Here is an 11,750-nt window from a genome sequence, read left to right as displayed (position 1 = left end):
CCTATTAGCATGCGACTTTCCCATGCTTTGTGCATCCTACCACTCTCTGTGCATGCCTTCACCTCCATGTGTGTGACTTTCCCATGCTTCATGCGACCTGTGGATGTGTTGCACTCACTTCCCCTTGGGTCAAACACACTTGCCTGTTATGGCGAACTAGGATGGGCGCGACGACAGGTACTCGATAAGAGTAATGCCTGAAGCCAGATCGAGGCCTTACAAATGTAAGGTTCTTAAGACAAGTCAAAGAGAGTGTCTCTGGCTCGAATATCGTATCAGACACTTAGGATTGGGGGTCCTAAGCGAAGGATGTTTCTGGGTAAGACCTAGTAGATTAAAGTGAAGTCTATCTAAGTACATGACCGGGTTTATATAGACGTAGGTACTTTAGGGCAGGTACACATGTGTCATCAATCGAGTCAGAGATAAGAGAATGAGTCATCTAGTGACGGCACATGGCGGTCGTGCTGTAATACAGTGATACAGATATAGAAAGGCGTTAGTCTAATGATGGCACAGCCAGGTGCGGTCATGACGTAATACACAAGTATAGAGAGAGAAAAGATAGGGGGTAACCACGATTGTAACATTGCCTTTGCAAAGTATAGCAACCTAGGCAGAGCTGAGACAACCACACATATACTCTGACTTGGTATCCCTTGTAGTGCCATAGCTTAGTAGTTGATTCCTTCATCAGGTACAAGTTTCACAATGATCAAGTCCAAGATGCCCCTCATCAGCTCTCCAATGAACAACAGCTTTGAGAGGCATTCAAGCAGGGCTGTGATCTCATCAAATGAGCTCAAAGTTGGTGAGTAGTTCTTGAAATACATAACCTGGTAAGAGAATACTTAGTGGTTGAGTATTGCTTACTGACTAATACACTATTAGAAACCAGCTCATCAAGCACCCTCTGCCACTCGTTCTCGTTGTCATGAAGCTGTCAATGACAATCAAGACCCTCCAACCTGCATGAGCTTTGCTGCCAAGTTGTGAGAGCTCAAGAATAAGCTCGACTGCAAGAAGCACAGCAAATTCTGCTATATCAATCCTATTAGTGGTGACCATGAAGCTCAAGATATCTATAACCTCACCCTCTGGGCAAAAAAGATAGTAAGTGACAGAAACTCATATCAGTGACATTTGACTGACATGTATTTGAAGTTCTTGGCAGAGGCTACCTATGATAAACCCCCAGAGATGGCTGCCTTTGACCATGTTCCAAAGAAATGTTGATTATCTTCAGCAAATGGCCCATCTGCTACTAGTGCAACTCCTACTCTTCCAGTCATTCATGTCCATATCCCTACTAAGGAGGCTCTCAGTGATGCTGGTGACCACCATCAAGTCAATACTTCCCAGGGTTTTGCAACAACTTTCCTTTGCCATGACGAGGATGATGAATTTATCACCTACCCTCCCATTACTGACATCCTTCACGAAATGGATGTCATGATGCCACTTTTGCATATGTCCCAATATAAGGATGATCTCCTCAATCATGGGGTCACATATGTCAATAATGTGATTGGCCTATCAGATGAGTTTTTTGTTGATGTTGTTGGTATGCCCATGGGTGTCATTCAGTCATTCCTGAAAGTCACTCATTGACTCATTCAACACACCAGGAAGGGCAAAGGAAGGGCCACTAACAATGATGGTAAAGAGAACTATAGTGCTCAGTGCTGCTGTGAGCAAAGTGTTGAAATTTGAACAAAGCTCAAACATTTGAAGCCTTGATTTGTAGTTGTCAAGTAGTACTTGTGGTTGTACAAAATATTGTATTCTCATCATGATCATGTACTAGCTGTAATTGTACATTATCAATCACATCAAGTATCCACTGTCTGCAAACCATCCTCAAACTTTTTCTTGTCACAGATGCAAACACTGCTTCCCACAGCAGGCTATAAGGATCACAGGTCATTTCACCTGCAAATCCACCTCTGGCATACAGCTCCACCTTATCCAAGCTTTGAGGGCCAAAAAGGCTTCTTCAATAGGGTTGAAGTCAGGAGAATAAAGTGGCAGATAAATGAGACACATCCCCCTGAAAAAAGATCAATGGTCAATGGCACTACTCGAACAGTGACATTGGGATAACATACCTTTGCCAGATCATCTCTTTGAGATATGCTGACTTGTGTATGCTAGCATTGTCCATCACAATAACAGAGTTCTTCTGAGGGTATTGGTTCATATTGTTGAGTAAACCCCCCTATGAATTCATTGAATATCGCTGCAGTATATGAATGATCTTGGATGTTGAGATGTAAGATGCCATCTAGTGAGATAGCAGGAAGAATAGAATATCTGAAAAGACAAACTACTGTCAAGACACCCCCATCAGCAAAATTTTGACATGCCCCTGACCCCAAATGAAACAATTGAACTGATGAGCACACACTCCTGCCAGTGACTGTTACAATGAGTGGTTACCCCCTATCATTCTTTCTTCTACTCTCTTGTATTACGTCATGACCGCACTAGAATGTGCCATCACTAGACCAGTGTCCATCTATTCTTGTATTACAGCACAACCGCCGCGTGCCGTTGCTAGCTGACTCATTTCCTTATCTATGACTCATCCCTTATCTCTGACTCGTCTTGATGACGTATACGCACCTGCCCTAAAGCAGGTTATGACTATATAAACCAGGTCTTGTACTTAGGTAGACTTCACTTTAATCTACTAGGTCTTACCCAAAACATCCTTCGCTTAGGACTCCCAATCCTAAGTCGTCTGATACCGATATTCAAGCCAGAGACACTCTCTGACTTGTCTTAAGAACCTTACATTTGTGAGGACACGATCCGGCTTTAGGTGTACTCTTATCGAGTACCTATCGTCGCGCCCATCCTAGTCGACCTACGGTTTGCCGTAACAGTGACCATGCATTTTGGTGCTTAGTCATAATTCAGTTACAGGCAGATTCATCTATGAAGACGAGCTGGCCAGGACAGAAATTTTCGGCAATAAAAATTTGATATTGGTCACATTTGTCTTCATTGTGCTCAATTGCAGCTTGAGTCACCTGTATGACACTGTCGGAATTTACATGCACAAACATATTTTACATACATGCTTGTGAGTCAATCCATGCCTATGTAGTGTTTGTTCGATGGTGGCAAGGGACACTCAATACTGTAGAGATACACACTTACCTTCATCACAGCATCACACATCCTTTGAATCAAAGCTATTTTGTGTGACTGTCACACAAAGTTGAAAGTGTCAAAGGTAAATTGTGACATACAGTAAAACATGAAAAAACGCCTAAACTATGGTCAATGTTTCCAAAAAAATTTGTACTGCATATTTTCCATGCATCTGCACTTCCCATGACCAAAAATTTCTTCACCACCCTCAGTGGCAGAAGCTGCAAGCTCTTGATCATATCCTTCTGCCTCATTGCAAGCCAGCAGGTTGCCAGAATCATCAGTACCATAGCCTCAAGGGACTGACCCTCCTGATGTAATGTGAAGTAGAACCACATCAACAGGAATATCACAAGGATTGAGCTCAACATCTGCAGCATGCGCAAATGGTGGCTCAACCTTGTCTAGTGCCAACTTGGATTGAGGTTTTTCAACCTTTATTGAGCTGTCTTGGTTCAGTCCCATGTCTCAATGTCATTCTTCTCTACATCATGCAGGGGGGGCTCTTGAGAAAGAACAATACTGGTGCATGATGGATTGGTTTTGAGACTCACAGGCAACTTGAAGACGAGCAGCTGAGTGACTGAGAGAGAGTGGGAAGGAACAATAGCCTGAAACTTTGAAGGAACACATAGGAGATGCAAACTGGCCATGGTACAGAAGGGCTTTGTGGGATGGTTTCAGAGTTAATCATCCTGAGAGCTGACTTATTTCTTACTGAACATTGGAGGATCTGTGTTGATAGTATGACAGTACATGCATACACAGAGAAGCCTGAAGCTTGACATGTTGCCAGATAGCTGAATACAAAGTGCTCCTTGAGGATCATCGAGAAATGAGAGCCTGTTGCTGCAGGCACTGACAGTGGCTCAGTCACAGTGGAGTCAAAGCTATTTCTGAGGTGTCACAGGTCACACCCATCTTCAAATCTTCGAAGCTAAGACATGTTTGATCACACCTGGATGACATTGAAGGTAAGTGCATATCTCTACAGTATCCCTCACCTCCCATAGAGCACTTTGTAGTTCAGATAGAAATATGTTAGGAGTGCACTCAACACATGAAATAATGTACTGTCACAGTTAGGTATCAAATTCAAAATACTTTTGTGCCTTCACTTACTGCAACATCCTGTGCTGTAAGTAGATGAGGATGACCACTTCCCAGAGGCTTTTGAATGACAGAACCTGTGAGTTGCAAGAGCTGAAGAACTCAATTGACTGTTCAATGGCTGGATCCTGTCACTTGCACTGTGGCCTTCAATGTCATGCCATGTGTGGACATAACAACCCACTGCTGCTTCACAGCATCTGGTATATGTCGCCAGTTTCCATGCATCATGATGATGGTCAGCAGTCATCATAGTACTAGTATTCCACAAGCAAGTTACAAAAGTAGCTAGTGCACATGCCTCTGTTTGGTGTCACTCCAACAACAAACAAAAGCAGCTAAGTGAGTTTTCCAGATTCTGGTCTATCAATATGAAAATAGCTGTAAATCTCAATTATCAGATTAGTGAATGGGTGTCCATAAGTTTTTTAGTGCATGCGGTGTCTTCGTTGTCAGTAGCGTGTGCAGTCAAGGTTGCGAGCAAATATGGAGAGAAAGTGAACATTAGTGTCGGCTTCAATACGGGCCTATCGACCATATAAATAGGATGGAATTTGAAACCTGCAGGGCTATGTACTTCAGGCACGATTTACGGCATCCGCGGGAACGTCCTTTGTACGGGGATGATGTAAGGGTATAAATAGAAAGATCTAATCATCCAAGGGAGGCATCTGATCCCCACTCGCATCCGACTCTCCGTTTGCAATTCTCTTTAACATTTGATATGCTGTATCAAGATCATCATTGACGATCACGTAGTCTACTGAGCCAGGTTGGCGAGCGTAGTCGATCTCTCTACGTGCGATTGCGAGACGACGCTGGATGGCATCCTCAGAATCTGTGGCACGGCCACGCAAGCGGTTATTTAGCACGGTCATGGAGGGTGGGGAGACGAAGACGATTGTAGCGTGGAGGGGCGTTTGCTTGATCTGTTGGACGCCCTGGGATATGGCATGTGAAGATCAGGCTAGAAGACGAAGCGGAAGAGATGCACCTGAACTTCGATATCGAGAATGCACCGCTTGCCTGTTGCTGCGACGTCTTGCACAGCTTGAATGGACGTCCCATAGAAGTTGCCCGAAAACTGGGCATGCTCGATGAAAGCGGCCTCGGAGATGAGGTTCTTGAAGTTATCGGTTGTGGTAAAGTGGTATGCTTTGCCGTCTATCTCACCAGGACGTGGAGCGCGGGTAGTATCTTTGGGATGGGAACCAATTAAATGGTGTGAGAGGGTTTAGAAGGAAAGCCTCCGTACGAGAGACACTAAATCCAAACGAGTTTGGAAATTCTTTAATGAGACGATTGATGAGAGTACCCTTGCCTACCCCCGAAGGCCCAAATACGACTAGAGGAGGAACAGTCATGGTCATCTAAGGGATACAAGCTAGCGCCGCTGCAGCGATGAGACTTTTTATGATACCTAAAAATAAGTCTGTGACAGAAGTTATGTAATATAGTCAAACAGTGTCACAAGGAGCGTGACGAAATATCTGAACAACGCCCCCCTTTGCTTACTTCATTCTCTCATCCTTACCCTCTTAATATAATCCCACCATCCTTTTCATCATGGGCGCCCTTTGCTGTCGACCTCAGGTATGCTTGCCCTAATTCTGCCTTGAACCAACCAATTCATCGTTATAGCCGGTAGATTTCGAAGGCGACGTTAATCTCTTTCATTTTGTTCTCTTGAGATGTGTCGGCAAAGGTGCATTTGGAAAGGTCCGTATTTGTTATACCTCAATTTTCGCTCTCAAAACGAACAAGGTACTTATTTCTAGGTCCGAATGGTCCAACACAAACAGACCAGAGAGTTGTATGCCTTGAAATATATCAACAAGACAAAGTGTGTAAAGATGAAAGCAGTTGCAAATATCATTCAGGAACGAAGATTGCTCGAGGAGGTCAGTACCTAGACAACAACATCTTCACCTCTCATTCATTCAATTGATAGATCGACCATCCATTCGTCGTTAACCTTCGTTATGCTTTCCAAGACGATGAAAACTGTTTCTTCGTCCTGGATCTCATGCTCGGTGGTGACCTTAGATGTACGTTGCCCTCGTTTTCTTCTACCTCTTCGCTTAGTCCGTTTCAACCCATTCAGTCCATCTTGAACGGTTAGGCTCGTTACCAGAGGACACAGTACGCTTCTACGTCGCAGAAATAGCTTCAGCTCTAGCTTTCCTTCATGAACACAGAATCATGCACCGGTATGTGTCATCCGATCCCGGATCTGTCACCCCTTCATAATTACCACACCAGTGATCTTAAACCCGATAACATTCTCCTCGATGAACGGGGTCACGCACACCTCACAGATTTCAATATTGCTGTACACTTTAGCGAGCGCCGCATGCTTACCGGCATTGCAGGTAGCATGGCTTACATGGCTCCCGAGATTCTTGCCAAACGCGGCTATACTTACCCGATCGACTGGTGGAGCCTAGGCGTTTGCGCATACGAGCTTCTCTTCGGTCGGAGACCTTTCCGCGGAAAGACAAATACCGACTTGACCCACAGCATTAGCAAAGACAGCTTACGCTTTCCCGACGATGCCGATAAGAAGTGCTCGCGAGCAGGCATGATGGCATTGAAAGGGGTACGTGGATCATGCCGCCTACCCTCTTGTGCTGATTTCCTCGCAGTTCTTGGACCGTGATCCTTCCAAGAGACTCACGTGCAAGCAAAGTGATGGCTACGAAGTAATGCAACGACACCCCTGGTTCCATCCCATTGACTGGGCGACACTTGAAGCCAAAGAATTACCGCCACCGTTCACTCCTGATGTGAGTCCTTTTGTCCGAACATTATCCGCGCTCTAAGCCCTCCGAAGTCAAAGAAGGCAAACTTTGATGCATCGCACGAATTGGAGGAATTGTTACTTGAAGACAATCCATTAAAGGCTAAAGCACGGAAGACGCGAGATGTTAACACACTGAGTGCCGAAATGAGACAGATGGAAGAGCAGTACGCAATTTCACACCATTTTTCCTCGTATCCTCTTAATTTAACACAGGTTCGCATCATATGACTTTAAGAAGATGCTCCGGCGATCATACTATCCCCAGAATCAACAGATCGTATCAACCATCACCGCAACTTCCTCCACAGGCGGACTCGTATCAAGTCGGCCCGTAACGCCCGTAACAGACTCACCGGCCGAAGGCGTTATACACGAGCACTACGAAAGCGAGTTCGATGGCGACGATGTCCGAATGGAAAAGATGCCCCGGGTCCTAGAGAAGAACTACTCATGATCCGTACCCATCCCAACCCCAACCCGCCAGACGAAATAACGACCGCTGACGATATATCCCCCATGTATCTTGTCGATATGTACGCACCCGATCCCATACTCACCCCATCCATTCATTTCGGGGACCTAATCTTGGTTGCTGTTGCTCACTTTCCTTATCATCATCTCACTTCAAGTGCGCTGCTCACTGGATACCTTCGCTTTGTTCAACATAGCACATCCGAGTTCGTTCTGACACCCGATACCGTCCTTGTCCTTTGTTCTATGAGCGTTCCTTTGTAGTTATTGGATTTTCCTTCGGCTTTTGGTTTTTGAGGGAGTCGAGTCTTTCTTTCAATTTGTTTTTCTTTTCTTTTACAGTTTTTCATCTATTTAGCGCTAGTTTGCTGGCTAGTCATGTGGTTGTGGATTTACACAGTTTGCTATACGACGCCTGGACTTGCGTATACTATCAACCCATTAATCGTGATTCGTTGCTGTAGGGTCCTTCATAAAGTTAGCTTACTAAGCAAACACAATCGCCCCACCCACACTACACATTATTCGCGGCTTGCATCACTGACCACACTTCCCAAAAACCATGGCCATGGCGGGGCTTATCTCCCCCAAACCGCTCTCATACCTCCAGCATGCTGGGCAATTCAACCCATACCAGCAACAGCAACAGCAACAACAGCAGCAGCAGCGCTTAGCAGGGTCCGCGCTCTCCGGATACTCCGACACACACACACATACTCAGAGCCATACGCCCTCCCTGCACCCACACCAGCACATCATGGGTCTTCAAGAAGAGAGCAAGATATATAGTCTTGTTATTGACCTTACGGATCCTAATGCGCGCGAGGCTGCGTTGCTGGAGTTGAGTAAGAAAAGGGAGCAGTATGAGGAGCTTGCGTTGGTGCTTTGGCATTCCTTTGGTACGTATTTTGATTAGGTTTTGTTGGTTTGCTGACGCTGATTGATGTGGTTTGGTTGGAATGGTGCAGGTATCATGCCAGCGCTATTACAAGAAATAGTATCCGTCTACCCCCTCCTCTCCCCTCCAAACCTCACAGCGCATGTATCGAACCGAGTATGTAATGCCCTTGCGTTGCTCCAGTGCGTGGCTTCGCATCCGGATACGAGACAGTTATTTTTGAATGGTGAGTTCTGTGCTTGGGTTGGGTGGGTAGGGTTTGGGTTGACTTTTTGGTTTTCGATGATAGCGCATATCCCGTTGTTCTTATACCCGTTCCTGAACACGACCTCGAAAACGCGGCCGTTTGAATACCTCAGACTTACCTCACTGGGCGTTATTGGCGCCCTCGTCAAGGTTCGTCTCTTCCCCTCCCTCCCTCCTTCCCCCTCACCTCCTCGTACTCCTCTCCAATCTCAATCCCAATTTCAATTGTAAATGCTAAACCCAAATATCACGACCCCTAGCAAAACGACAACAATACAGTCATTCACTTCCTCCTCTCAACCGAAATCATCCCCCTCTGTCTCCGTATAATGGAAACGGGTTCCGAACTCTCTAAAACAGTCGCTATCTTCATCGTCCAAAAGATCCTACTCGACGAAACGGGTCTCACGTACATTTGCCACACTTACGAGCGGTTTTATGCCGTGGGGACGGTGTTGAGCAATATGGTGAATCAGCTGGTGGAAACCCAGGCTGTGAGGTTGTTGAAACACGTCGTAAGGTGTTATTTGAGACTTAGCGATAATATGAGGTGAGTTTTCTTATTTGAGTGTGGGTTGGGTGGGCGGGGCTGATGCGATTGACAGAGCGAGGGAAGCGCTGAGGGCTTGTCTCCCTGAACCACTGCGTGATCAGACGTTCAGTGTGCTTCTCAAGGTTTGTCTGCATTCTTCACCAGAGAGCGTCGCTTATAAGGGTCAACAGGGAGACATGGTTACCAAACGATGTCTGACGACTCTTTTAAACAACCTCAATGAGCAGTGACACCTGCCCCGAACTAGTCTATCAAAACGACCCACTTACGAATCCTAAAAATTCGGACTACTCTTATGAGATCTGATGCTTCTTTTTTTCCGAACCGTTACGGACTGTCACCACTTCTCGACCGACTGGTGATTGTATTCGCACTTTTGTCTCTTGTACCAACGCAGGCCCTTGCTATCTAAAACTCGTACTAATTGTTGATTATCTGCGTAGAGCATTACATTTGTATCTACCTTATGAATACCTGAAATTTACTGGGATGCGGTTCTCGAGAATCGGGAAGCTGCAACATTTCTACTCCATTAACCAGATCATACAGACGAAAACAATCCTCATTACTCAAGGACTTTGTGCGCACCTGAACTTTCAGCTGCCAATGGGCTCACGCCAGCATTCTTTGTTCTCACCGTGGCCTAATTTAATATACTCACAGGTATTAAGCACCATACATTAGGTCCGGATATGTTAAAACAGGTCCCCGGAAAGCACATCAGCATCAAAATCATAATACTCAGAGTTGTTATCATTGCAGCTGTGGCAAAGACAGCTACCGTCAGCATCTATCAACGCATCTTCATTCCCATCCAAATCAACAGCAACCGTTATCTGAAGCCGCTCCACAGCATCGCTCATTAGATTCCTGTACTTCGCTAGTCGGAGCGTGTATATGCCGATATCACGGCCGGCTCACAGTATGAGAACCTTGTCAAGGAACGAACGTTCCCTACATCCCAAGTTGATGTACACGAGCTTTACTCGTCTCCAACCAGGAGCGCGGTGAGCAAACCTTGAGTAGGGGTATCATCCAGATGGATACCTTCGAGCTCTAGAAGTCTGCTGATCCCATGCGCTGGAACTCTTCTGGAGTATCAAGGCCAGAAAATGACGTAACCAGGTGTTGAATTTCGTGATGTAGGACCGTCCAACAAATGTCAAATAGGATGTCCGGCTTTGTGAGCCATGAGTCGTATAATGCAATCGAAGGTCATGCATCACTGTCACGAGGGGTCCACGGATGCTCAGGTATCGACGTGCTGAACCGGAGTGCAAACGGCTGACACGTAGGGACCGAATAATGGGAACAGATTCGTCATGATTCTTGTGCATGGCCGAAAGTAGATCAGCGAAGCTTTGAGCGCTTTCAATTTTCGTGAGGCTCATAACAACCCTGACATCAATGGACTACTTAATGTGAGAAGAGAGGTATAGCAGTGTCGATAGTGAAATTGGACAGCTCTAGCCTTCTCAACCGAGGGAGTGGGACTTGGTCGAAGGGCCCGTCGGCATGTTTGGGACTTCGAGGCTCAAGCGTAAGTAGCTCCAAGTTAGGCATGCGTCTCAGAGCTGAGAAGATCTACGACAGGGGACTACGCTCAGGGGATGAATGATCCTATATGGAAAGAAGCCTGCTGAAAATACACGATGTCCAACCGAAACAGCATCGCGCAAGCTGAACGCTCCGAAGTTGAGGTGCTTTCGGTGTCCGATATGGACCTAGTGAATGTTGGGTCGCCAACGACCACGAATTTGAATGTATGAAGCATCGGCGCGGGCAGCGACAACAAGCAGTCCAAAATGCGATCGGCCTCCAGTGGAGATGGACACAACTAGAGGGATTTGATTCGAGGTAACTGCGAAAGAATTTACTCGAAGCCGCATTGTTGCAACAGTTTGGGATCATTGTAAATGTCGACCAAGGCAGCTTTCTTCGACCTCTCAAGCATAATGGTCAGCCACTGAGCAGAGACGCCGTCAATAAATGTCCAAAGAGTCGGGCAGTCGAGGGCGATTTGGCAACAGTGCCTGCAGGCGTGCGTGGCTGCCAGATACGCAGGAGCACCACGAGGGTCGGATGCGCCCATATAACTCTGCTCCTTTGATACAATATATACGGAAACAGAAAGTGTTATCGGTGATCGATGAGGACTTGTGGAAGTAATCAGTCTAGCTCTTACAAGATTTCACAGAAAAAAATTACCTCTCGTTGTCCCAGAGCAAGTCTCCATGTGACGTAAGAGTAACGAGCTTGGTCGAGGGCGAGTGGTCCTTGCAGCTATCGATACGGATAGCTACTTAGTGTGGTTCGAAATGAGTGAAACCATTCTATTTCAATCCTGTACGGGAACGAGTAACTAGATGTCGAAAAGATAAAGGCATTAGCAGTGGCATGACTCGGACAATGTACAAAAAGCTTACTAGTAGTGACTAGCCGCAGTGATCTAAACGAGTGTGCCTGTCTGAATTGAATCCAGGACAAAGAGGCTGGGTGCAAATTATCCT

At 46.0% G+C, this 11,750-nt stretch overlaps 4 protein-coding genes across 4 annotated transcripts; 3 read left to right on the top strand and 1 right to left on the bottom strand.

Annotated features, from left to right (window-relative positions):
• Positions 1–726: 726 nt before the first annotated feature.
• On the top strand, positions 727–1,611 carry BJ212DRAFT_1483693 (uncharacterized protein; the record flags this gene model as incomplete). The annotated part of the gene is made up of 5 exons (XM_041340657.1): positions 727–807; positions 892–992; positions 1,059–1,113; positions 1,165–1,231; positions 1,289–1,611. 5 exons carry the CDS (start codon positions 727–729, stop codon positions 1,609–1,611), a joined length of 627 nt encoding a protein of 208 aa, XP_041190046.1.
• A 2,946-nt stretch (positions 1,612–4,557) lies between these two features.
• BJ212DRAFT_1374609 (P-loop containing nucleoside triphosphate hydrolase protein) lies at positions 4,558–5,739 on the bottom strand. Its single transcript, XM_041336410.1, has 3 exons — positions 5,525–5,739; positions 5,264–5,466; positions 4,558–5,210 (listed from the first exon to the last, which is right to left on the bottom strand). The coding sequence occupies exons 1-3, from the start codon at positions 5,637–5,639 to the stop codon at positions 4,920–4,922; spliced, it is 609 nt and encodes a 202-aa protein (XP_041190045.1). The 5' UTR covers positions 5,640–5,739; the 3' UTR covers positions 4,558–4,919.
• A 96-nt stretch (positions 5,740–5,835) lies between these two features.
• Positions 5,836–7,526, top strand: BJ212DRAFT_1277881 (kinase-like domain-containing protein; the record flags this gene model as incomplete). The annotated part of the gene is made up of 9 exons (XM_041331393.1): positions 5,836–5,862; positions 5,911–5,988; positions 6,048–6,170; positions 6,221–6,317; positions 6,374–6,479; positions 6,532–6,868; positions 6,915–7,055; positions 7,103–7,236; positions 7,286–7,526. The coding sequence occupies 9 exons, from the start codon at positions 5,836–5,838 to the stop codon at positions 7,524–7,526; spliced, it is 1,284 nt and encodes a 427-aa protein (XP_041190044.1).
• Positions 7,527–8,030: 504 nt separating this feature from the next.
• BJ212DRAFT_511118 (cell differentiation family, Rcd1-like-domain-containing protein) lies at positions 8,031–9,600 on the top strand. Its single transcript, XM_041343372.1, has 6 exons — positions 8,031–8,442; positions 8,512–8,667; positions 8,731–8,837; positions 8,948–9,237; positions 9,293–9,362; positions 9,411–9,600. Exons 1-6 carry the CDS (start codon positions 8,106–8,108, stop codon positions 9,468–9,470), a joined length of 1,020 nt encoding a protein of 339 aa, XP_041190043.1. The 5' UTR covers positions 8,031–8,105; the 3' UTR covers positions 9,471–9,600.
• Positions 9,601–11,750: the final 2,150 nt, after the last annotated feature.

This window comes from Suillus subaureus, assembly GCF_016647635.1.
Source record: "Suillus subaureus strain MN1 chromosome Unknown BJ212scaffold_29, whole genome shotgun sequence".
Taxonomy (NCBI): domain Eukaryota; kingdom Fungi; phylum Basidiomycota; class Agaricomycetes; order Boletales; family Suillaceae; genus Suillus; species Suillus subaureus.
The sequence above is the reverse complement of the archived record's forward strand: the minus strand, read 5'-3'. Positions and strand labels throughout refer to the sequence as shown.